Source organism: Lissotriton helveticus, chromosome 11 (genome assembly GCF_964261635.1).
Source record: "Lissotriton helveticus chromosome 11, aLisHel1.1, whole genome shotgun sequence".
NCBI lineage: Eukaryota > Metazoa > Chordata > Amphibia > Caudata > Salamandridae > Lissotriton > Lissotriton helveticus.
In genome coordinates this window covers 724628962-724656174 of record NC_136072.1, presented here as the reverse complement: position 1 = coordinate 724656174, position 27213 = coordinate 724628962, and the positions used below count along the sequence as shown (strand labels likewise).

At 41.2% G+C, this 27213-nt stretch overlaps 1 protein-coding gene across 1 annotated transcript in view; it reads right to left on the bottom strand.

Moving 5' to 3' along the window:
- Nucleotides 1-27213, bottom strand: part of DOCK5 (dedicator of cytokinesis 5) — an 852732-nt gene that overhangs the window by 86079 nt on the left and 739440 nt on the right. Inside the window, exons 42-47 of the mRNA XM_078666602.1 lie at nt 17452-17533; nt 14092-14176; nt 12953-13039; nt 10951-11127; nt 9408-9491; nt 3635-3772 (exon numbers count right to left, since the gene is read on the bottom strand). Coding sequence (XP_078522728.1) covers nt 3635-3772; nt 9408-9491; nt 10951-11127; nt 12953-13039; nt 14092-14176; nt 17452-17533 — 653 coding nt within the window. The remainder of the gene's footprint in view (nt 1-3634; nt 3773-9407; nt 9492-10950; nt 11128-12952; nt 13040-14091; nt 14177-17451; nt 17534-27213) is intronic.

Here is a 27213-nt window from a genome sequence, read left to right as displayed (position 1 = left end):
AATTTGGCCTTGCACGGAAATGGCAATACTGGTGGATAAGAGGTGTCTCGGTCGAGGTCAAACTGGCACTGACTCGCAATCAAAAAAGTACAATGGGTATCTCGTTTTACGGCGTTGAAGAAGTCAGTTTCGAAGCTCCAGGAACCAGCATGAATTTTGGTGCTGGGGGTGTAGTTGGAACTGGAGCCTGAGGTGGTCCCATGGTGGACACAGAGGGTCAAACCAGCGCAGAAGGTGAACCTTGCCGGAGGTATTCCGGAGGGAGAACCTCTCAGCTATGTGGGTTCCGAAGATGTGCCACAGTGAGTCGGCAAGGATCCAAACAGTCAGAGCATGGCCTTGTGGAACTCTTTGATCTGTTTTGGCATGGCAGATGGCCCCAGAAACTCAGGCTGTTCTGGAAAAAGTTGCAGGATAGGCTCTGATGTCGACTGACTTCAGGAGCAAGATCGAGAAGTATGGAGCAATGGAGCCACCCTTGTGCCATCTCAAAAGAGTGAGAGTAGCTCAAAAGAGTGAGAGTAGCTTGAAGCGGCAGCGGCCCACTTACATTTCTTGCATTTTTTCTTTGACTCTCAACTTTGAGTGAGACAAAGACCACCCCTGAATCTGGAACGGGATTGAATTTTCGACTTGGAGAAGTCCAGTCACTGACTCTTCCGGTGCTTGGTGATGTAGACTTTTGCCTCACAGGCTCGGATAGACTTCGGGATAATTGACGTGCAACCTCTACAGGCCTTAGGGATGTGACACTACAGGCAAACCTGATGTTGTTCTGTGTCAGATATTTGTTTTTGTGACAGGCTCTACCAGATTTAAAGCATATCATTTTGGAAGGTGCCATTCCCTAGCACACTGTCTTCCAATTTTAAAGAGGTAAAGGGGTCTCACAGAGATGAGAGAAAGCTCCGTATTAGTGTAAAAAAAAAAAAAAGGAAGTGACGTTAGCGCTTGGGGTAGCCTCTATATAGGCTCCGAATGTCATTTTATGGAGTGGAACAGCATCAGTGCTGAGCCACATGGCGCCACATACTGATGCACAAAGGTACTGTTGAAAAGCTCCCAGATTCAGTCTGATGCTAGGGGAATATTCAAAAGGTGTAAATCTGCTGCTAGAAGTCTCTATCAGAACAGTTATTTTGGTACCAGTGTATTGCCTATGCTTAGCGCTAATATTTTCGAAGCTACCAAAAGTACCTCTTCAAAACGGATTAATTTATAACGGCTTTGGCACTGAAAAGTTTGAATCAACATTTCTTATTGGAGATTTTAATATATTTTAATGCCAACGGAGGCTGTGATATTGCCTTTGAAACTGGCCTCAGTTATCTTTGCACACTGCAACCTCGGTAGCACATTTATACATAGCCATGCCTAATGTTTATTTATGAGATTTATTTCAAATGTGAAGACTTCTTTTGCAGCAATTTGCCATCACTCTTCTGAAGTCCATGGCTTATCTCCTGTAGATGTTTGTGCATCATGTCTTTAACTTTGCAGGTGGCTGCTTCGCTTAGCTTCTTGAACAGCTATGATGTTTAAGAGCGGTCTTTTTCACTAGAATTAACTACTTAGTGGTTTTCTGATTTTTCCACCTGTAGCACTCTCACTCATTTGGGAGTCTAATGGGTTTGAGTTCATTGTGTGTAACCACCTTGTCAAGCTAACTGTGCCACACGGGCAGGTCAGCATATTTAGCTGCTCCATTTCTCTGATGAACATACGGAAAAGTGAAAAATGTCAGGAATGAATGCAAAACTTCACAAATTATAATGATGAGCTCGAAATGAACCTCAAAGAGGTAATACCCACTTTGCTTCACTTGGTGTACACATTAAAAAAATGAGAATCCATCTAATTTGTTTGAGTGCAGCCACATTGCCTTTAAAGATATCTGATAATGTTCAGGAAGGAGCTTAGTGGGGTAGTCCACATCAGAATTTGAATTTGAAACTTCAAGCTAGGAGTTTTAAGCAACAGTGGTAGATAAAGAGGAGAAAGGGTTGGTGAAGTCGGAGTTGAGGTTTCCATATAACCCAGTTGATGGTAAATTAAGTAAGGGGTTGAGAGAGAGTAAGGGCTAAAGGTGGACAGCCATCTGGAGGAAGAGGTGGCTGGAGTGGGGAAAGATATCTGATGGACAGAGACTGCCTGACTGCCTCATCGCAGAACTCTATGGCATAAACAAAACCAAAAGCAGAAGCTATACTCTTTACTCTGGAACCCTCCATGAGAGGTACCTTGGTAACTGGGGCTTTTAAGTGCAAGACAGAGCCTGCAAATGCACAGAAATCAGATTACTTGATCCCACTGGAATAGACCCATGTACAGGTAAAGTGTACTTGCAATCACATCAGGCCAAAAGTCAAAATGAAACCTGAGCAAGTGAGACAGATACATTTCAGGGTAGTTATTTCCTGATCTGCATATATGACAAAAGCTGCAAAAACAAATTGATCTGATATTGTAAGGCAACATGTCCACCAAGCTTCTTCCCATAATCAAAGAATGCATGTAAAACAGAAAAATAATCACAGAAGTCATGTGATGACTATGACAGCCCTCTGGCTGTGTGTAGACCAATTCACTTTGCTGCCAACCTTGAACACAGTAGTTTGCCACTATGAACAGTGTGCAAGTGCCAAACCCAAGACTTGTTAAAGAATGATCATTATGTTAAAAGCATAAAACAATGCAAGGTATATTTCTGGGAGAGCATACAAAGACACCTGACATCAGGGGCAGAATTTTTGACTGAGGGGAGACAAAGTTAGCGTGCGATGCCTGTCCTTATTGTTCACCTCACAATACTAGAAGCCATAGCCTACAAAAACTGTGTAAAGAGTGACCCTGCAGTACACCTTCTACTGTATTACACTTCTATTTACTTAAAGCCTCCAGTGCCTGACATGTTCTATAAATCCCACTACATCAAGCAAGCATGAACAGAAGGTCTAAGATGTCTGCCCAGGATATCAGACTGATACAACCACCATGCCCACTCTGAGAAAGCTACACCGTCTTGCTTTCCATCTCCTATTAAATCAAGATCCCATTATTAAAAGTCTTTGCATAGCCTCCACAGCCATTGAACCTCTTGATAACCCAAGACATTAACTATTGAAAGCCTATGTTTCCTGGTTAAACAAGGACATGTCACAGTCAAATTCCTTGTCTCTAATGTGAGAGACTGGGTGTGCCTCTTAACCAATGAACTTAAGTTGGATAAGAAGGGAAATTGGTTTCTTGATGTTCAGAGAAACTGGTCAGAAAGCAAACTTGGCATCTAATGGAACGGAAGCAGAAACTAATATTGTACATGCTTGATAAGAATGTAAAGCAACTGTCTATTGGACAAAGATGGCAACAGGTAAGAGCAATGGCATATTAGAAACCAGAAATGTCTTTAATTGTATTCCAAGTAGTGGCACAAGCCAGGGGTGAAGGCTAGAATGGCTTTGCAAAACTGAGATTAATTGGGACTTTAAAAAATATAATTTTATATGGTTTTATCTAAAGATTAAATCAGATCGAGATCAACATAAATGCTGTAAAATACTGTATTGTCCTCACAGACTGTTTGTTTATTAACTTACTGGAAATAAAAATGGGTTTTATAATTAAGTGCTAGTACCAAAGTTATAACGCCATACAGCTTCTCTACTTTCTCCTTCAGCTCCTTGAAGCAGGATGTCAAACGCTCATGCAGAGGCCTCAGCTGTTCTGTGAGCTTCTCCCCGTGGATCCTGAGGCCTTGCTTGAGTAAAGGCATCTGCAAAATAAAGAGAATTCACAGTATTAGAGGCAAGACTCCAACAACGAGGATCCTAGATCTGTCAGAGCAGCAGCTGCCCGTCTCATCTGAAAATAGCCTCAATAGCACTTCTTTAAAAGCACAATAATAACACCTACAAATACGATTGTCCAGTGTGTACTTTTAATTTATAAAAAGAAAATAAGTTTATCGACAGACAAAAAACAAAAGCATCATTTCTAAATGCATACAGTGATCATCACCATACATCCCCGAGCCGAGGTCATGCTGGGGATCGTCATCAGAAGAATAAATTGAAGCAGTGCAAAGAGCCACATTTTAGAGATTTCCAAAAGCCATATGATTTAGAGATAGTGCTGAGGTGTGGCAGATGAACATTCCGACACTGAGTTGCCAAATATGAAAGAAATATTTCACCTATGGTGGAGTGAAGAATACATGGAACAACAAAGAGATTTGCAGAGACCAACCGCAAGGCAAACACACCCAGTGGTAACATTTTAAATGTATATGAAGAAAGGTGGCTCGAATCATATATAACTTGTGCAAGCCTCGGTAAATGGCACTGCTTTAACAGTAAGGCTTGTCTGATGGTTGTGTAGTAATTAATGGGTGGCAATGGAAGAAATGTCTTTAGAGTTCCAAGAATCTGGGAACAGGTAAACATTAGCTTGTTCAGTGCGGGAATAAAAGACATTGCATGACTGAAGGTAATTCCCAAACCACATGCTTGATTGCCAGGCTCGGGGGGAGAGCCCAAATAAAATGGACTCATTAAAGTGTATACTTTGCAAAGCCCAACTCCAATGTTGCCAAAGACAGAGTAAAAGGGAGCTCCTGCTAAGGGATTCCATGACTCTTAAGTTCACTTGGGGAAAAATACTGGACCACATTCATACAAGAGCTGGTTAGATCAACTTTCCCAAAGCTATGCAATAGACTTGTGTGCCAAAACGGTTTTTATGAAAAAATGTTTTATGTCTGTGAAACCCTAATCACAAAAATAGTACTGATTACAATTAAGGCACATCTTTTCAAATTACCATATTTTGTCTAGTAAAAAAACACTTCAGTCTAGTGTGAGAATTACAGTTTGAAAACTTCCTTAAAACAATGTTATCCCTAACTTTAAAAGTACGGAGTAAAATTCTCCAGAGAGAAAATCCTATTCAGAGCCTGTGTCTCACAAATAATAACCTTAAGTTGTCAGACAACAGATCCCCAACCTACGCAACTCCAATCATCATAAGCTGAATAATTTCTAAAAACATTCTGGCCACAGAGAAGGAAAAAGGGGCTCTCACAGATCCAAGGTCCACAATTTAAAGAACTATTTCAAGGGCAACACTTCCACTGATTTGATCTGGTTTCATTGAATGAGTTAAAACTAGGAACTTTGTCCAAATCTTTAGCTCAAAAGCAGATTTGCTGGGATCCTCTAGGGATAAAAAAAACTGGCTCTAATATATCTGTAGAACATCAAAAACAAACTCACCAAAACGATTACATTCTCTTCTTTAACTTTAGTTTTTTGGCATTATTGAAAATGTATTAATTAGAAATAAATAGTAATCAGAGAGCAACTCAATTACTGTTACTATTTAGCTCCAAACATCACACTTCTTCAGTCTATAGTATCTGGCGTCTATGCATAGACCTCTGATAAAATAAAACTTCTTCAAATACTCCTAGATAACAGCCAAATGTATCTCGATATCGATTAGCCCATGCCTCCTCAGATGCTATGTCTATGGGTGAGAAAGCTCCAAGGGCCCTCCTTCTCTCAATAAGAGTCATGTGCAGATGAGTTGCTCTGAGTGAGAGACCCCTATAAGAAGATGAAAATCAATGTGGAATGATAAAGAGTAAAGAAGAAAAGGTAAGCAGAGATGGGTTAGAAACAAAATATGGAAGGGAGTAAGAAAGGAGGACAGGGCCTTATGGCACAGCGCCCTTCGTGGAAGGATGATCAGCGACTAAGTTTGCATGGGATGACAAATCAGACATGCAAATCCAGTCAGGTTAATTTACATCAACTAGAGAACCTCTTCACATGCTTTTAAGAACTAATGCCTAAACAGGTTAGGCAATGGAACATGTGAAGACTTAGAATAAAGTACTCAAATAGTGGTCCAGAAAGCAAGCTCTCCTGCAGTTATCTGTAAATAATCAGCTGTTCTCAGGTATATTCTCTTTAATAAAGACAGCAGTTGGCGGCACTCCTTGAAGTGTGCATTCTTCCGTCTCCAAATCTGCGGTGCATTGAAGTCCTTACTGCAGTCCATTTCCCTGTTCATCTTCGTCTCACATTATGCCTATCGCTCTGCAGCACAATGGATTTTTTTCTTCCCGTCATCGCGCTTTCATGATCAGGGAAATCCATGTGCCTGTGAATCCAACTTTTAGTATGGATGGGTGGGCGTACTCGTGTTTTTACCACAAGCCACTTCCACTTTCAAAGCCACATTCGTCGAAGACTAAACGCCATGGTTGCTTTCCTCTCTATGTCCACACCACATCTATGTCCCCATCTATGTCACTTAAGACTTGCAGTGTTTCCCGTACAGTGCACAAACATTTCTAATTTGTGAACTGTTGTGAGATGGTTTCTTCAATCTTTTTCAGTAGCTTCAATGGTGCCCCAAACACGATACCCTCCTCCCAATGTGGCACTGTCAGTCTTCTCAAGATCACTTTTTCCAAAATCAGAATGCGCAGGGTGAGACCTTCAAAGACTTTGCAGATGAGGACATGTAGAAGGCTTCCTCTTTCAATTTGTGTACTACTCTCCAAACGCTGCAGAGATAACTCTTCAAGTGTTCACTCTGCAACTCGATATCGCCAGAGCACCACTACATGACTTCATTCCTCTCACTGAAAAGATGCCATATTGGCCACATATAGACCCACGGTCCAAGACCAAGGTAGTGTGAACCGAGCCGTCCTCTGCAATTTCCAAGTCTATCTTGTCAAGAAATCCTGTGCAAAAAATTGAAAAATGGACTGTGCTGCTTATCATGTACTGCAGAATGTCACTTAAGAATCTCTAGTCAGTCCCTTAGGCCTCTGCTCCCCAATTAACTCTTCTGATGTGGGAACAATACCACAGAACGACAGTCATGTTGGCTAACTGGCCATGCCACCTCGGCAAACTCCTACCTAATTCTGGTTTAAAATCTTTGCACTCATTTCAAGCAAAGTGTACTAATATAACTCGTGCAGTTGCACATTAGAAAAATATTAAATATATAAAATTTTGTGCAGCAGAAGCAATGAGCAGGGATACAAGAGTGTGAGGGTGCCTCTGCATGCCCACTGTGGGTCTCCTTTAATACCCAACTGGAGGACATTACCTTTTCTTGCTTTTATTAGGGGCCCAGGTAACCTTGTTGTCCCACTGAACGATTTTTTGACGGCATGTATGTGCAGATGTTTCTGCACGCCCGGAAAAAAATAAAATTCCCTTGAACAGAACTATACAGTATTAGGTGAGAGCAATTAAAACCTAAATCACAGAAAATCATATATATCTAGACACACTGGATAAAAGTGGAAATCACAATTTATTATGTATACATACAATACAAAAATACAATAGATTCTTGAGCTGAACACATATGTAATTTTAAATAAAAACAAATCAGTACAACACATGACATTCAATTATGACCCGCATAATTGGTAAAAAGAAGACAAACAGTAAGACATAAAAATTATAGAATACTACTAGTATATTCGAACTCCTAGTTAATCACATCGATGTTGTATGTATAAATCATCAGTATATCAACAACGATGAGAGAGTCTTGAATTATACAACTTTAGAAAGCGTCGAAGCGTTTCGGTGGAGTTTCTTGATTTTTGCCACCTTTTTCAAGACTAACACAATATCTGTCGTAACCAGGGGGTCATTTAGTTTCCCCAAGATGTTTACAAAAAGGGAAATCTTCCCAGGAGCGTGTTGCTCAAATTGTAGAAGGAAAGCACGATGCGCTTGATAAAAAGCCTCTGGCCTTATGTTGTAAGTACGTGGTTTGTTCTTTTGCTCCCCTTGAATTAAATGGCAGAGCCGCACCTTATGCGAGATAATTAAAATCTTCTCTTTATTTTATATGGAACCTATATAAGGTTCATTGGTGAGTAGTAGGCAGTTTGGAGACACGCTGTAGTATCTGCTCCAAATCTCAATCAGCGGAGGCACAGCCCAGTCGAGTCTGTGGGTCTCCGTTACGAGAGTAAGTCACTGTAAAAACTATTAGATAAAGTCTTGGCGCCGAAACACCTCCGTATTAGTGGCGTTTTCCAGATGTTTCTGCATACAAATACATGTTTGCATATTATGGCCACAAAAATGTAGCTCTGGAGAAATTGGAGTGATCTCTCTAAAACCTAGACTTGAGTACACCCTACATAGCCCTCCACAAGGCACCTGTGCATGATCTTCAAAGCAAGGACTAATCAGCAACCTAGTGAGATGCCCAGGTCTCCATACGTTTGTCAAACACAAAGTACAGCTGGTAATCCCAGGCTGTGCAGTAAGGTGCTGCCCAGCCTATTCTGTTAATTTTCAATGATCCGCAAAGTTTACATCGTACATAATGCCACACTAAAGCAGCACGTCATTACTTGTAAGTTTATAGGTTCCGTTTCCTAAGAGGGCAACATAGAACTCATTTGTGTTTTCAGAATCTCCCTTTACATCGATGCCTGTCACACCCTCCTTTTTCCCCCAGAAAAAAAAGAGCACCAAAAAAGCAAAAAGTTTGGAAAAAAATGAGGATGTAGAAGAAAATTCCCACATGCCCATGTTTGCTCTTTTAACTCTCTCCTTTGGAGAAATGCTGTATTTTCAATAGCATTTTCAATACAAAGAAATAAATGTTCGACATTTGGAAATATTTCCTGCAAAAGAAAATAGGAGCTCTCACTACCTCAATTCTGAGGAGTTAGCTGTCACCAGGGAAATAAAGTAATCTGCAAAAGACTGCGGGGTATATTAAGTATAGAACCTGGCAACAATGAATGAAATACAGCCACCTACGAATGAGTGCTAGAAGATGACAATACCAGTAAGACAAAACATGCTGACCCAAAGTGTTGTCTGCAATAGTTATCTATGATGCAATTCTAATTGCAGAACGTAAAATATACAAATATCAATAACATTACATTTTACTTTAAATGTCAGACCGAGCAGACCTCACCCTAGGGCCTAAGGTTTGCAGACGGATGCAGGTGGTGGTCACCAGCATTCCTTTTTGTGATCTGGTGACACATTTTTCAACATCAGACTTTGACCTCTGGACAGAGAAAGACAGAAAAGAGAGACAAGGGAGAAGAAGAGAGGAAAAAGGAAAACAGTGAAATTTGAAGAGGAGATTGCAGGGAGGAAACAAACTTTAAAATGAAAGAGTGAGATGAAGAGACAGGAAGAGTAAGGTGGTGGAAGAAAGAGCCATGGGGTAAAATTAAAGGCTAGGCAATCTTTGATATTCAGCAACATTGGTATTGGCATAGGTTCCTAAGAAAAACTGTGGAGTCTGAGCTTTTCTATGAAAATTAGGCACTGTCTGCCTTACACACTATCATGCCAAATTTGAAGTGCTTTCAGTAGAGGCAACTGGCACAGTACCTGTAAAGCAATTAAATGCTTCAGCAGTTCAATCTTCTCCTGGTCCTCTGGGTGTTCTTGGGTGTACATTTCTGTGAAAAATGCCTGGAAGAACAGAAGAAACAGAGTCAGCTTCTTTTTTCATACACATAAGGTTTATATGGTAAAGCTGTGGCCTTGTTTGTGTGCTTACATTCCTCCTATTACCTGTGAAACATCCCTTTCACTTAGTGTGCGTACACTGCACTTACTGCCTGTGATGTCACAACGAGAAGGGGACATTGCTGTTTGTTGGTAACCTTTATATTCCAGGAACTACACATGATATACAGAGAAAGGAACATCATTTCCATTTTGCGTGTTTCCATTTCGCATATTTCATACACACATAATGGATTGTAGCTTTCAGTTGATGTGCTGATGGGTGATTTGATATATGCAGGGAACGGAATGCAGATAACAAATCATGTTTTTGCACTCCTCTTACTGTATGTGATGAAACATACAGAGAATAGAAACTAGCAGCTAGCTGGTGAGTTTACTCTCAACACCAAAATGGAAAGTAGTTGTCAATTTGTGTGTTCATACTTTTCACATTGCTTGTTATGTCTTATTCAAGGAATGGAATATAGCTATTAGGCGGGTGTGCTTACACTCTTCAGGGCTGGCTTTAGGGTACTGCAACTGGTATGGCCGCACTAGGCGCTGACCTGGGGGGGGGGGGGGTGAGGAGGCGCAGTGCTTCGCAATAACTTGCAATTTTAAAACACCTTCTGCTAAGTTCCTTGTGTATCCAGCTTTCAGGCAGCAATACAAATTTCAAGATAGCTCTTGTGATTAATGTTGCTGTTAGAGTGTAAGATCAAAGTTGTCTAGTGGCATAAAGTAGCGCACAAGGTTAATAAGCCTGCTGCAAAGAACACGTACCTTGCAGATCACAAATCTGTATTTTGTATGGATAGCTCGGTGGATTGCTGCTTTTTTTTACAGAGAGCATTGTGTTACCGCAGTACATATGATACATCCCTAATACAGAACACTGACTGTTAAGAACTATCATCAAAGAGCTACATGCAAACTGCATAAAATAGTTAGGATGTTATGTTAGATATAAATGTTATTATCAAAGCCAGCTTTTACCAGCGTATGTGTGAGGGGTTATGGAGACATAAGGGGCACTTTTGCCCAGTGGCAGGCAGAAAACTAGAGGAGGAGGTCACGGGGTGTCAGCAATGGGATGTGCCAAAATAGATTGTCACACGGAGAGCCACCAGTGCTAAAGCCGGCCCTGACACTATTCTTTCTGCCTAAGGTGTCACACAGAGAGGGAGGAAAGCAACTGCCATGTTTACATGGGAGGTAATTTATAGAATGGAACAAAGCGGTCAATGGGTGTGTTTACACTCCATTATTTACTGATGAAGTCATATAAAGACAGTAAAGAGGAGAATCACAGTTGAAGAAAAAGGAAGCAGACTCTGTAAATGCCAGGCAATGTCTCATTTACTCTATTCCTAGCCACACTGTTTATTTTGATGACACAGCTGCATCAGAACTGGCTCACCTTTTCATAGTTGGTGAACCCACCCATGACGGCTGGGTCCACAATACCATTCAGTAGCATGGAGAGCGGGTGCACAGCCAGCGTTCGATCACAGGCATGCTGCTGGACGATGTTACTGATCTTCTCATTGGTGAGTTCCATTGTCTCAATGGCGTTCTCCAGAGGACTGATTTCTTCCTGGACAACATCAATGGCACATCAAAACATATTAGAACAGAGACTGAAATGTAGGCTTCTCAGGTCTAATACACCTACATGAGTGGCTGGACTTCATCAAGAGGATGTGAGACCTAAATGGAAAAAGCCTGCTCACTAGAAATCCTGTCTTTTTTCTACTTTTCTGAATCCACCAGTGCATGTAAAACCATTTTCACTGTCATTAGAAAAGGTCTCTATGCTAGTCAAGCTTTGTTCAATACAAAATATTCTCTATGATTCTTTATCTTGAATTTTAAAATTAATGCCAGCACAGTGCCACCCTTTATCAGAGGTTTATATACTCCATAGTGATGGCACTAGCAGAAGGTACAGGTAAGTGTGGATGTCTGTGCTTCGAGAGAACCCAGTAGCAAAGTAACAGTCTCTCTTTGTGACCCATACTCTATGCTGATGTCTAAATCTTCCTAATTGTACCATTCAATGGTGGCGTGCTTCAAAACAGGTCTGCATCCAATGGCAGGAAAAACACAATTTAAAGTGGAACCTGTGTCCTGGTGCACTCTAAATTTAGAAGACGTGATCACTAGCAATTTTTGCCACAATCGAAATCAATCAGCTTTGAATGAAAATTACTTATATTTTTTATCCAACACCAGGTAGCATGAGAGTACACAGCAGGTGATCTATAAAAATACATGCTTAAAAACACAACGTTTAGGAAAAGATTCCTTGAAGAAATCTGAATAATGTATTCCTTAATATCGTTTGTCAATTGAAAAGGAACTTCTTACGATGCATTCCACTATGTAAAGAAGACTTTCCACCTGGCCTATCATAAAGTGACTCTTAGCATCACCCTAATTTATCCAATGCTTGATTCTAAAATAGCCAAAAAGATGAACCTAGCCTTGATCCTAATTCTGATACTAACTCGTTTTGAAAACCTTTTTCGTTTCTAAGTAGAAATAACTAAAAAATATGTAATTTCTAGGTTATGTTCATGACTGCAACCTACTACCAAGCATGTGCAATACAATTAAGTCTCGAATTTGCGAGAGTTTAAGCTATTGGCATTGTAAATTATAGTGCCTTCTGTTTTGCTAATTAACACGTAAATAAAAGGCAGTCATTTACAATACCAATAGCTCAAACTCTTGTAAATGCGAGATGTATTCAAAGAAGCGGCTGCCATTGCCACGGGCTGCTCAGAAAGTGAAAGCATCTATGGTGTGCTGAATGTTGCAGGAAAGAATGTCGTGCCTGAAGTAGGAGAAACTCATTAAAGAAAATAGTGCTTACAGACTAAAAAAAGGCATACCGTGTAACAGCTGAAGTAAAAGGGCCAGTCCTCAAGGGAGGTTACAAATGACAAGGTGGTACTAAGGAGGGACAAGTAAGCCTATTAACGAATCAGAAGCCAGCATTTTCGAAGGGCAATGACACAAGCCAATGACAAATATGGGCCGAGAGTCGGCGGGGCGTCTATTCCATACTTCAATACAGCATGCCTCAGAGCAGCGCTTGCGCTGCCCAGGTTCGACTTCAAAATGTCTGTAATAACAGTTTATCCAATTTTCAATAAAGATGATTTCTCTTTAGTACATTCTCTAACTAATTACTGTACAAGTGGCTGTTTCTCACTCAAAAGTTTGCATACTTCCACTTTTACTGGGCTGGAAATCGCTATGGTTATACAGTGTTGAAGTGCTATATGTAAATAACTGTGGAAAAGGTTTCTTTTCTATTGCTCAACATAATGTAATTTTCTTTTTGTGCCGGACAACTTGTCTCTCAAGTGTCACCAACTGAACAGGAAAGAAGTTTGTTTAAAAACAGTACTTACAACTGAAGTATGCTTCACCTCAAACCACTTCAGGATTCCTGGAAACTTATATGCAGTTGTGTATGTTGTTCTCTCAATCCACATAGTCTGTTCAAGAAAAATTAAAAGGAACAATGAGGCACAGAGTTCTCGTCATTGGGGGTAAAACGTAATAACCCTAAATCTATCCATCAACTGAGCTGCATCTCACTCAGAGCATTTATAAATAAAATTGTGCAAACAGAAATAAGGAGATTTTTTATACTTTAAATGAATTATGGTATCTCATCCTACATGACTTAGACGCCACTTCATGAGTCAGCTGAGGATCCCAAGTTAAGCAATTAGCCTTAAAAGAAAATACATTTCCCAATTCTCTTATTTAATTTTGCCACTCAACTACCCATGACCTAATTTTCCTGCTGGCATACGTTGACATACTCTCAATGTAGGAAAGGACAGGAACTGAATTGCTAGAGAATGAGAGTGACATCAATACTTTTGAAACACGGTGTTACTGAGATCAAAGGTGGCCACATTCAAGCACAGTTCATCTGTATTAAAGACTAGGCCCAAATATTAAATGTATCCTCACAAGTGCCAAATAAATTAGGAAGACCATCAACATTAACATGTGGCAACCACCTCTATGGAGATATCAGGATATTTTCTGGGAAAAGGACAGAACAGCAGGACTGGGAAATGACATTCACATGTCAGGTGTGTGTGTGTGATCATACAGTAACGCCATACTAGAATACAAATCAGTGATGAGATGGTGTGGCAAATCGATGTGTGGCTGTCCCTCTTTGAAAACGACTTGAGGAATTTTGGTATGCAGTGAGGGGCATTTGCAGAGCTGATCTCCTTCTAGAAAGGCATAGGTCGTGCAGAAGCAGGACTATTTCTAGGTTTCAGTGAAAGGAAGCAGTCCATCAGGAGTGAAATATACTATGATTTTAATGCAATCCAAAGTCTCTGTTGTGCTAAAAACCAATAGATGGGGCAACTACTGTTTCATTACTTTCATAAACAGAAAGTAGAGGAGCATTAAAGAATTACAAAGCTACCCCACCTCCACCCGACTATACATCGTGGGTATGCATCAGACTTGCAATTTTAACCTGCAGTGTTACCAAAACACAAGATGAAGCACCTACAGCAAACTCGTTGTCGGGATCCTTTGCTCCTTTCCTAAATGGCCGTGAGTACCGGAACTGCTGCACTTCATTTGTTCTGTAATAACTGAAATACATGGGGAAAAAAATGATCACGCAAAGAAATGGCTTATCGAGTCCTCCAACCTTTTAGAATATCTGAAGGTGTGTGCACATAAATCTGTCTACAGATCCCACAAATTACACCACGATGCATATTGGGATAGTCTGGCCGTCTAGGATGTACATTCACTTCCTAATCTTGAGAGACATACTCTACATGGCAACCTTTGCACTCTTGGAAAAAGCTAACCTTTGTCTTAGGCACACTCAAATTTACTATTTCTGACACCAATTCTGATGGGAGTTTGTTACATGCATTCATCACCCGTTCTGTATAATAATACTTTGCAACTATGCTTCTGAGTCTGTCAAGGCAAAATGCCTTTTAAACTATTTTCGCCTTGGTAATTGTTCACAGCAGAATGCTTGCTTCTTATACCCTTCCCAAATGTCAATGTCTCCACCATATATCCCATTCTCCAGTCCTCCCAGGTTTACTTAGGTTATCTTAGAATAGAAAGAAAAGGGGAATGAACAAGAAATTTAGCAGTTAAAGATAAAAAAAGAAAAGACACTTTGAAATTACAAAAGAGAAACCAGCAAATACAAGTGACAGGTAAGGTTTGGTCTTACTTAGAAAAAGATTAACTACCAAGCCTACATTTTATATAAATGAAGTCAAAATAAAAGAAAAGGAATGGCACAAAGTATGAACATGCTTGACTAAACAAAGAAGGTAGAGGAAATAGTATTCCGTCTCAGATGGATTAAGACAACAAAACTAGTTAGTCCTTACGATCGTTGAGGCAGACAAACAGAAAAACATACACATAAATAATCAGTGAAAGTAGTAAATTTAAGGTAGATCTAGGTATAGTGTGCATCAAAATATGCATGAAACCTAAAAGAAGAAACCAAAGATTGTCAATACTGATGAATTCAGAATAGTACGTACTGGTGAGCGTTATTGATGTTTGTTCATAAGGTTAGGAATTGTTTATCATTTGCTTATTTAATGTATGAAATGTCTTTGTATAGTCTACGTTCTCAATTATGAACTAAAAAAATTGCTTAAAATAGTACATAAACAAATGGTGCAGGTCAAATACAGAGCCTTGGCGAGAGGGGACAGCACAAATGATAAAATGTGAAAGAGGCTATACATCCTTGCCACAAAACATAAATAGCAAACCGAGAACTCGGGCAGTCTTTAACTGCACTTTAAATGTGGAACACTTCTCTGCTATTCCCTTCATTAACCACCCAGCAACTCCCAGTTCTAACTAATCTAACTTCTACCCACAGCCATACACAATCAAATTATATAGCGTGTGTAGAAAAAAATAACACCACTCCGGGCACATTTTTGGACAAAAATCACATTTAAACTATGGTCATTCATACTTGGCATGCATAAATTATGGCTAACCATAGTTTGTCCATGAATATGGAAAGAGAGACACAATCTACCTAGTAATCAGGATGGACTACAACTGGTTGGTTGAGCAACAACAGACATTTTACCCTCTCCCCGCCAATAGGTATATCGCTGCCACATGGTCTACCATTGGATCGATTTATACATAGCACTAATCCAGTATAGAATCATATCTGGAGACAAAAGCTCTAAAGCAGGCACAAAGTGACATGCCACTATTACACAGAATGCCAATTATATAGATGATGCATAATGGATAACTGTTTAATATGGTCCTACCTTCCCCTCAAGGGGTTCTGATAACATCATAAACCATGAAGATAAAGATTAAGTGGTTTGTAAATGTCACCAGAACCCCAGGATGGAACTACTGAACAACATTACAAGTGGTACTAATTGCCTTCTTTTTAAATTACATGTTTATTTTTATTGCAGTTACCATGAAAAATATTTTTTTCCTTGGGAAAACGCTTACTGAAAACAGTAAGCAAAATTCTGCACTACAGTGTTTGGTTGTTGGGAGTAAATAAAAAAGAAAATATTTAAATATGCATTTAAGAATGTAGGGGCTTAGGAAAACATGCTTTGATTTTCTTAACACTGTTTGTCTCTAGAAGTCAGATTGGTGAATCATCGGACTGAAAGCTGCACCTAACAAACTGTTCTGAATACCGTCAGAATGTTCCTGTTCTGATTACTTTTCATGAAGAGGACGCAGGGTTTTCTCTATTTATATGCACTGTCATGCTTAAGTGACATCGAAATCAGACTTGCATTATGCCTTTCAGATACGTATTGTACAAAAAGTATGTAACTTTCACGAAATTTGGAAAATGGCTCACTGGTATGACATCATGCCAGGGAAATATGGGGTTTAATACCACTCTTTTTTGTGCAATAATATCCAACCAAGCACTTAACATAAAACATATCTTACTCTCCCTTTCGATATTTAACATATTTGAATAAAGTTGGAAGGCTCTCATCGCTCTGGGAAGGAGTTTTTACTTTCATTATTTGTACCTCCATTATCCTTTACGAACATGCTACTAAGAGTTAAAGTTAAATATTAAGGGAAGTGGTTGTTTTTCTACTCAGTGGGCTCTTATTTGGTGTTAATACTCAAATCAAAATAAAGTGTATGTATTTTGCTAAAACATTGAAGTTGATCAGCAGAAAATGATGACACGCACCATATAGAGTGCCTAGTTACCACCAAAAGGCCACTTTGGTTGCATATATGTGCTTCATCAATACTTAAAGATCAGTCTCATCTGCCTTTTGCTCACAGACTATGGTCACCACCCTTACCACTGCCTTCTTTTCAAGTCTATGTCCCTGTTTTTTCTCTGGTCTATTTTAATTCATTCATTGTTTTTGTCACCACCAGTTAATTTGTGATGCTGTTGCTGGCATTTACTTGCCCTCTAGTACAAATATAATTTACAATATTATTTCAGAATGTTCACTCTTAAGATTCACATTGTGGCCTTTAATTCTAGGGTTACTCTTTTACAAAAAATGACTATCTTGTACTTCATAAATTCTCTTCAGGTATTTCTATTTCGCTATCATATTCTTTAGCCACCATAGCGTATCCAAATCTAGAAGTTGGTGGACCTCTTCTCAAAGGATGTTTTATATCACTTACCACTGTGCACATCAGTCTACGGATGGCCTCTAAAATATTTATATTTTTCAAAGGCCTACGGGTGTGGACATAACCCTCAATATGCACGTGGCCTCCAGTCGAGCATATTATACATGCTGCCTCCAGAGTGGGCCACAGTGCTCCAGGTGTGGGCTTACTCCAAACCTGAAAGACGAAAGAAAGCATGAAGGAAAACATTAGGGATACTTACTTCAGAATCTGCTCTGGTACAGGTTTATCTTTGTAGCGAAGAGGTAGGTTCATGACCGGTTTCACAGTGAAGCATTGGATGTCTGGACAAACTCATTAAGGAATAAAACAGTCATAGACAGTGAATGGAAAGACATGGCCACCGTTGCAAGGCATAGGGATCCATATGTTCTCTAAAACCGGTACAAAGCACCAGGGGAACAGCAAGCAAGTGACAGCTTGTAGACATTCTATTACAGACATCAAGAGTGGAAGGGAGAATGCAATATATTTCAAGGTAATGGCCCTCTGGAAATCCACATCTAAATCTCCTGAGCAAGGTTGGTTCAGCTCTGACTGTAACAAATACCAAGCTTCAAAAGCAAAATGTTATTTACCCAGTAAGCCACTGTTTGCCGGGGCATGTAGTAGTGAAGTTACACATGCTCTGCATATTCCTGCTATCTAGAGTTGTGCCCGGACCTCGAACTTGTTTTTATTCAAAGAAGACAGTCACTAAACCTGTAGTGATTTCTCCCATAGTCCACAGTGCACAAGGTTACAGCTCCACCTCAAAATGTTTTCTGCGCAGCAGGTGAGTAGTATAAGCTGAAGGAAGAGTCAAGGACAAGTATAATGTGTGCAACATATTGCGGATCATGAAAGAAATGGAAAAAGGTGATTAATCATCCATGATCACTGCCTGCTTTCAGGGAGGTCGATGGGTGCTTGTAAACACACAGCACTACACACAACTAACAGATGCTTACAGAGTAACATTTTCTGTTTATACCATGTGTGGCTGTAAATACACATGCTCTGCATAGACTGTAGAGCAGTTTCTTCAAAAGAGGCTAGGAACAGATGATGCAGATATTTGGAACAAAGTTCTTAACACAGACTGGTCAACCATTGCCAGATGGCAGGCAGTGGTGTTTAGTGAACATGTGTGTTGACCAGATGACAGCTTTGTAGATGTCAGCCAGCATAATGTTATCCAGAAAATCCACGGTGAGCTTTTTGCAAGCTTTGCCTAAGTCTGGATTTGCAAGCTTTGCCCAAGTCTGGATCCAATTAAAGAGCGACTTTGCAATGCCTGACTAGGAGCTGGGTGTACCTTGCAGGGTTTAGCAAAGGTTACATTAAGCTGATTTGTTTTATGAAAAAGCTTGGCTCTGTCAATATAGTACATGAGCATCATGTTAACATCTAGAGTGTGCAAGACCCTTTCTGCTACAGAGTCTTGTTGTGGAAAGAAGACTGGAAGCGTAGGTCTGAGTGATTTGGACGGGTGAGACATCCTTCGGCAAAAATGTGGGGTGGTCCTGAGGACCATCCTGTACTCCTGGACCTGGATGAAAGGCTCCTGGATTGTTAGGGCCTGGCGCTCGCTAATACCCCTGGCGAGGTCATTGCTGTCAGGAAAGCTAACTTCCATGACAGAAATTCAGGCTGCAGGAGTGGAAGGGTACAAACTGTGGACCCATGAGCTGTGTGAGCACTATGTTAAGATTTCACACAGGGGCAAGAGGCGTTCTAGGAAGCATCACTCCCTTAAGTACCTGCATGAAGGTCTTGGCGACAGGGATTTTAAAGAGGGATGAAAGTTCTCTATTTTGCAAATACGCTACAACTGTGGCCAAGTGTAAGCGTATGGAGGTGTATACTAAACCAGACTTCTATAAATATAAAAGGTAGCAAATACTATCTTGTACAAAGACCTTAGTGGCGTCTTTATGCTTTGAAATGCAGTAGTGGACACATTTATTTCCACTTGGACAAATAGCATAAGTGGAGGTTTTACATGCTCTCCACACTATAAACAAACTCTTCTGGATGTGCAGATAGCCAAAATCTAGGACCTCAAGTAACAAATTGTTAAGTTGAGCTGTCTGGGGTCTGGCTGTAGGAGTGGACCTTCCAGTTAAGTGAGACGGCATGGCCTGAGTGGCAGCTTCTCATATGGGATATTGGACAGCTCCAGAAACATGGAGTACCAGCGTTACTTGGCCTAGGTTGTGGCCAATTTGATGATTTTTATGGACACCTGCTTCGTCTTCCTCACCACACCTGGCATCAAAGGGAGAGGCGGCAATGTCTAGGAAAATACCCCTGAATCATTTAGCTACAGTGCATTCCTTATGGACTATAGCAGGGGTCTTCAAACTTTTCTGCAGAGAGAGCTACTTCCGATCAGTGAAAATCATTGCGAGCTACTGAAGGCCAAGCTGCTAGCGCAATGTTACCAGACATCCCCTCGCCCAGTTTCATTGAATTTAAGACTCATGTCCATACAGCCAAAGACTATAGTTTGAGCAAAATATTTGACTAGGGGCACTTTGACAGGGCTGCCATTTCTATCAGTGAGAGCATGCATGGTCTTTTGGGAAGTATAAACATGTGTGCGTATGAATGTGATATATGTGTATGGCTGAATGAGAGTCATGTGTAAATGTGGTACAGGACATACCTTTCGACATATGTGGCACTGCTAAATGTATAACACAAACATACAACCATTTACACATGCCAAAACCTACTCAGCTACATATACGACTAACTTGGTAGGAGTATTGTCATTGAAGGTGTAGCCAAAGTAACAATCTGCTGTATTCACTGTCTTAACTTCTTTGTTTTTCTGTTATGCTACTTCATTACCTTTAATTATCTAATGTTTGAATACTTCGATTTATTAGAGACAGTAGATTTTGGAAGAAAATTCAGAATTCAGTGTTCTAGTTTACAGGAAACAAAGAAACCAGCTGCAGTAGCAATTTCATCTTTGGCCCTACTACTTTCTTACTGTAGTAAAATAACATTAATGGTTAGTATGGTCACAGTGTCTGTGTCTCATTCAATTTATGATGTTGTAACTCTCACCAGAACTTGCATACAAGTGTCTACTTTCAAATCTAATAATATGTTCAAAATGTGACCCTATTAATTACGTAGCAAATGGTTTCTGAGGTCTGTCTAAAAGATAAAGGTATATGACTCGTTTTTTGTGATGTCTCGAGATCAGCATCTTGTGATTAACACAATTGCCCAGTAAATGGGGTTGCAAAGTCATTCATGAACAATTATTCTTGCACACTTTTGGAAAAACTTGAATTGGTGGTATAAACGTAAGCAAAAGCCTTACACAAAATACTCAACATCACAATCCACTGTAACTCCTCATCTCTGAATAACAAGATGCCCATTTTTGACTCTTTTATCACATGAACAGATCAAGAAAGAGGCTATCGAGCCACATTTTAATGAAGCTGCCCATCATGTATCTTATGTAAATCTCTATGATTATATGCGAAGGTGTGCTCTATCCAAAGAATATGTTCCACTATTACAGCAATGTCTGTACACAAGCTAAAAACGAAGACACATTTACTTTTGTTTACAAATGAAGAGGTGCACTCCTTCTGAAGGAAAATTAACTCTCCTGGTGTATTTCCCATTGACCTTTTGAATTAGGCCATTGCATTTGGCAACTCCTTATCTGGGCATCAGCTAGGAACGTTCTGTCTAAATAGCATGTTTATTATTTTTTCACTTAACACAGCTCATACCTCCCCTCAGTTCCTGTATGCCTTTTGGTGTAGCGTGGACTAGGCTTGTGCTAAGAGTACAGCTTTTAAGAATTAGAACAACAACAGCATATTGTGGACATACACTGTACTCAAGGGGGATATCTGAGGCCGACATGCACTATAGTACTGTGGCACTAAGCTTAGCTAGAGGGCTTCGGGGGCAAAAAAGTGACTGTCCAGTCTGAAAATAACACTATGTAGTATGAATTACTGGGCATTGCATATGTATTCTGAGTTTGCCTTTTATATACAGATAAGGAAATAAACGTATTCACCATCAAAGGTCTTGTTCAGGCTAATGTGACAAGATTGGGACTCTGTAACTTGAAACCCCACATCTAAAGTCGAATGTCATCTAACAATTTAGATTTTCAGCACACAGTTGATTGCTTGAGAACAACTTACATAGCTCAGTTTGTTTATATCATCATCTGCTGGAGGAAGCCCATTAGCTGCTACCACCTTAAAGGTTCGCCTCCAGAAGTTAGAAATGTGTATTCAAGGGGATTATAGTCCAGGCGCTGGGGAAAGGACACAAATGGACCAAAGGGCCCTTACCACCTTTCCCTCTACCAGAAGGGCCGGTGTTGTGACTCCAGTGAATCCTTGCTCATGTGACTTAGACTGCCCAAAAACGTCATTAAAAATAAGCAAGTAGGCCTGAAATTCTGGTGAGAACAGAGCTGGGAGACAAGCAGTATCTTTGTTATAAGGAATATGCTACTTACCAGTATGCATCTGTTCTTGGCATAGAGGGCTGCAGAGTGGTACATTTATGAATAGATCGCCATCTGGTGTTGGGCTCGCATGATTGCACTTGTTTTTCTCTTGGAGAAGTCTTTGTCGTCACGGGACCGATGACTCCTCCTTTGGGTGTTAGTGCGCATGGGCATCGGCTCCATCCTTAGATTGTTTTGCCATAGTAGGGTTAGATGGAGTAGTGTAATAGAATACAGAAAGAGATGCCCATGTAAGTGTATCTAAATAAGATAATGTTGGGACAGACACAGGTTTCCGGGGAGGCAGGGAGGGCATGTACCACTCTGCAGCCCTCTATGCCAAGAACAGATGCATACTGGTAAGTAGCATATTCCGTTCGAGGCATATGGGCTGCAGATGGTACATTTATGAATAGACTATACAGCAGTTACCTCCCTAGCGGTGGTCACCCGTGTCTGTTGCAACTGTTTGAAATAAAGTTTTTAATACAGCTTGGCCCACTCTGGCTTGTTGTGTAGCCTGCACATCAACACAGTAATGTTTTGTGAAGGTGTGTGGTGTAGACCAAGTTGCTGCTCTGCATATGTCATCTAGGGGAATGTTTCCTAAGAATGCCATAGATGTTCCTAGCTTACGTGTAGAATGAGCTCTAAGAGGAACAGCTAATGTTCTCTTTGCTTTTATGTAACATATTTGTATACATCTTACAATCCATCTGGCAATGCCCGCTTTAGAGATAGGATTGCCCTTATGTGTTGGGGAAAACGCTACAAATAGTTGTTTAGTTTTCCTGAAATTTTGTGTCCTTTCTATGTAGTACAATATTGCCCTTTTGACATCTAATGTATGTAGGGCCCTTTCTGCTACGGTCTGTGGTTTTGGGAAAAAGACTGGTAGTTCCACTGGTTGATTGATGTGAAATGCTGAAATTACTTTAGGCAAGAACTTTGGGTTTGTTCTAAGAACCACCTTATTCTGGTGTAACTGTAGGAATGGTTCTTGTATTGTCAATGCCTGTAATTCGCTTACTCTCCTGAGGGAGGTAATGGCTATAAGGAAGGCCACCTTCCATGTAAGGAATTGTATTGCACACTTATGCATAGGTTCGAAAGGTGGTCCCATTAGTCTGGTGAGTACTATGTTGAGGTTCCAGACCGGGGAAGGTGGTAATCTTGGTGGAATGACTCTTTTAAGGCCTTCCATGAAGGCTTTGATTGCTGGCACTCTAAACAGGGATAGGTGTTGCCTGTGTTGTAGGTACGCTGCTATAGCTGCTAGATGTACTCTGCTAGATGTGTACGCAAGATTACATTGCTGTAAGTGTAGTAAATAGCAAATAATATCTTTTGTTGATACGTCCAGAGGGTTGATGTTATTACTGGTGCAGTATACAGCAAACCTTTTCCACTTCGCTGCGTAGCATGCTCTGGTGGTGGGACGTCTCGCCTGCTTAATGATCTCCATACAGTTTGGGGGTAGATCTAAGTATCCAAATTCCAAGATTTCAGGAGCCAGATCGCTAGGTTCAGTTGTTTGGGATCTGGGTGCATTATTTCTCCATGGTTCTGTGTAAGGTGCATGGGTAAAATTCTTAGCTTTTGGTGTGGCACCTGTGAGAGTTGCAGGAGCGTGGTGAACCACGGCTGTCGTGCCCACGTGGGTGCTACTAGTATCATGGTCATTGAGTGTTGTTGCAGCTTTCGGACCACTAATGGGATTAGTGGGAGAGGGGGAAAAGCGTATGCAAATTTGTTGGACCAATTTATCCATAACGCATTGCCCTGTGACAGGTGGTGTGGGTACCTGGATGCGAAGCTTTGGCATTTTGCGTTCTGATGAGTGGCAAAGAGATCTATCTCTGGTTGTCCCCATCTTTGGAAGAATGGCTGCAGTATTTGGTGGTGCAGTTCCCATTCGTGTATTTGTTCTGACTGTCTGCTTAAGATGTCTGTTATCTGATTTTGAACTCCTGGTAGGTGTTCGGCTAATAGATAGATGTTTTGCGGAATGGCCCATCTCCAGATTTCCTGCGCTAGTCTGGATAGTTGGAGAGAGTGCGTCCCCCCCTGTTTTTGAATATAATACATTGCTGTCATGTTGTCTGTTCTGATCAGGACTGCTTTGTTGATAACGTGCATTTGAAAGGCTTTCAATGCTAGAAACACTGCTAGTAGTTCTAGATGATTGATGTGCAGTCTTTTTTCCTGCACACTCCATCTTCCTTGTACTGTATATTTCTCCATATGCACTCCCCATCCAGTGAGCGATGCGTCCGCTGTTATTATCACCTGTGGAATTGGTTCTAGGAACGACCGCCCCTTGGCAATGTTTGTTGTGTTCCACCACTTTGGAGAGCGGTGTGTGCGGTCGTCTACCAACACCAGATCTGTAATCTGTCCTTGAGCCTGATTCCACTGTGTCGCTAAGCATTCTTGCAGCGGACGCATTTGTAGTTTGGCATATGGTATTAGCAGTATGCAGGATGACATCATCCCTAATAGCTGCATGAACACTCGCGCTGTTAGTGAGTGTTGTGGTTGAAATTTTTGAATGACTGTAAGCATTGTTTGGATCCTGACTGGATTGGGGTATACTTTGGCTTTTTCTGTGTCTATAGTAGCCCCTAGGTATTGTTGAACCTTGCTTGGTTGCAGGTGGGACTTTGTGTAGTTCACCGTAAACCCTAGTTGGTGTAGCAGCTGAATTGTCTTTTGTGTGTTCTGAAGACATTCTTCTTGTGACTTGGCCTTTATTAGCCAGTCGTCCAAGTAAGGGAAGACATGTATTTGTTGTCTTCTTAGGTGAGCTGCAACCACTGCTAGGCATTTTGTGAACACCCTTGGTGCCGTTGTGACCCCAAACGGAAGGACTTTGAACTGATAATGTTGTCCTTCTACCACAAACCTGAGGTATTTCCTGTGGGCTTTGTGAATAGGGATATGAAAGTAAGCGTCTTTTAGATTCAGTGTAGAAAGAAAGTCCCCTTTCTTCAGTAAAGGAAGTACTTGTTGGAGCGTGACCATGTGGAAATGTTCCGAATTTATGTATGCAGTGAGAGGTCTGAGGTCTAGTATTGGCCTTAGAGACCCGTCTTTTTTGGGGATTAGGAAGTATAGTGAGTATACTCCTGTTCCTTGTTGGTGTTGTGGAACCTTCTCTATGGCATGCTTTTCTAGCAGGGATAGTACTTCTTGTTTTAACAGTGTTAGGTGATCTTGTCTCATTGGACGCTGTTTGGGGGGGATGTTTGGTGGGGTAGCTGTGAGTTTCAGGCAATAACCATGTTGGATAATTTGTCTCACCCACCTGTCTGATGTGATGTTTTCCCAGACAGGTAGGAACTGTGATAGGCGTCCCCCGACCGGTGTTATATGGTCTGGGGGGAGCTGTATGAAGTCACTGCTTTGGGGTTGGGGAGTTGCGGTTAATGTTGTTTCCGCGACCTCTACCCTTGTTGTTGTTACCTCTGTAACTGCCTCTAGAATTACCTCTGGGTGATGTTGGTGTAAAAAAGGTTGGTTGCTGACTTGTACCTGTGTTTTTGGATCATCCTCTATAGGTGGACCTACGAAAGGAACCTCTTTGAGTTGGCTGTTGCAATGCTCCCATTGATTTAGCCGTTTCCGTATCTTTTTTCATCTTTTCTAAGGCCTCATCTGTCCCTGAGCCGAAAAGTGTTTTCTCATCAAAAGGTTGGTTCAATAGTGATGTTTGTACCTCTTGTTTGAACCCTGAAACTCTGAGCCATGCATGTCTTCTTAGCATGATACTTGTGTTTATGGATCTTGCTGCAGTGTCTGCTGCGTCTAGGGCACACTTAATGGAAGTATTAGTTATTATCTTTCCCTCTTGTATGAGTTGATCTGCCTTCTTTTGATGTTCTTTAGGGAGATGCATGATGAGTTTTTCTAATTCATCATAATGAGCTCTGTCATACCGTGCAAGTAGCGCTTGCGTATTAGCTATGCGCCAGCTGTTTGCCGCTTGGGATGCTACTCTCTTGCCGGAGGCATCTATTAGCTTAGACTCTTTGTCAGGAGGCGGAGCTTCTCCTGTAGTTAAAGAGTTTGCTCTCTTACGAGCGTTTGTGACCACTAGTGAGTCCAGAGAAATTTGTCCCTTGATAAATATTGGGTCTTTTGGAGCTGCCTTATATTTTTTATCAATTCTTGGGTTAAATACCCTAGCCCTCACCGGGTCTTTGAATATTTCTGATGTGTGATTGAGGAGACCCTTAAGCATTGGTAGTGTTCCTGATGTTCTTTGTGCAGCAGGTAGTGTTTCTAACAGGAAATCCTCTATTTGAGGTTCTGCATGTAGTTCTACCTTGTGGTATTTTGCTGCCCTATTAATTAGTTGTGCAAAACCTGTATTATCATCAGGTGGTGAAGGTTTTGAGGGATACAGTTCAGGGTCGTTATCATTATCTGACCCTACATTATACTCTTCCCATAGGTCTGCATCCTCTGGGACCGTGTCTTCATCATCCCTAGGATGTTCTCCCTCTCCTGTGTCACTTTCTACATCTGTTATAGGTGTAGATGGGCGTGGTGTGAAAGGAGTAGTTGGCTGAGTGTGAAGAAGAGGAGAAGAGGGTGTGTCTCTAGGCTGGGAGAAAGGGGAGGAGTTGTATTCGTCCCCATTGTTCTCTTCTTAGGAGGAGGAGTTTTGTCGTCCAACTGTTCATTCTTCCTCTTTTTAGGTAGTTCTGTCACTATCTTGCCAGTTTGTAGATCAATAAACAAAGTCTTTTGTTTGGGATCTGTTTGATGCTCCTGTGTCGGTACCGAAGTTTTTGGTTCCGAAAGGTGCTTTTTCTTCTGACTGTCCATTTGTGTTTTCGGCACCGAAAGTTTTTTCGAATCCGATACTTTCGGTGTCGAGGATGTCTTCGACGTCGAAGCATGTTTCGGTTTCGACATGGACTGTTTCGACTTCGAGCTTTCCTTAGTATGGAGCTTCGGTGTCGATGTCGAGGTGGGCCGTTTTTCGGATCCACCATGGTGGGAGACCGAGTGTTTCGGTTTCGGTTTCGTTGCCGGGCCCGAAGGCGGGGCGTCTGAAACTTTTTTCGGTTGTCTGACCGGGCTCGGAGGCGGGGTCGACACCGTGCGGGGTCGGTTCTTTGGTAAAGGGACGTCGTCACTCACGGTTTGATGAACGTCGATTTCCTCGACGTCGGACTCGTCCGCTTCTGACCCCGCCTCATCCTCCTCTTCTTCCTCCTCTTCGGGGTGCTGGTCCTCGAACAGCTCCGGGATTGCCTGTGACTGCATTCTCGATACCTCGTGTCTTCGGGCTCGACGGTTTCTAATCGTCGACTTGGAGGAGAATGCCGCGCAGGCTTCACAGTCCCTGGATTCGTGTTCAGGGGACAAGCAGAGGTTGCACACCTCGTGTAGGTCCTTGTGTGGAAACTTAGCACCACACGTTGGACATTTTTTGAATGGAGTCCTTTCCATGGACTCCGGGCTGGA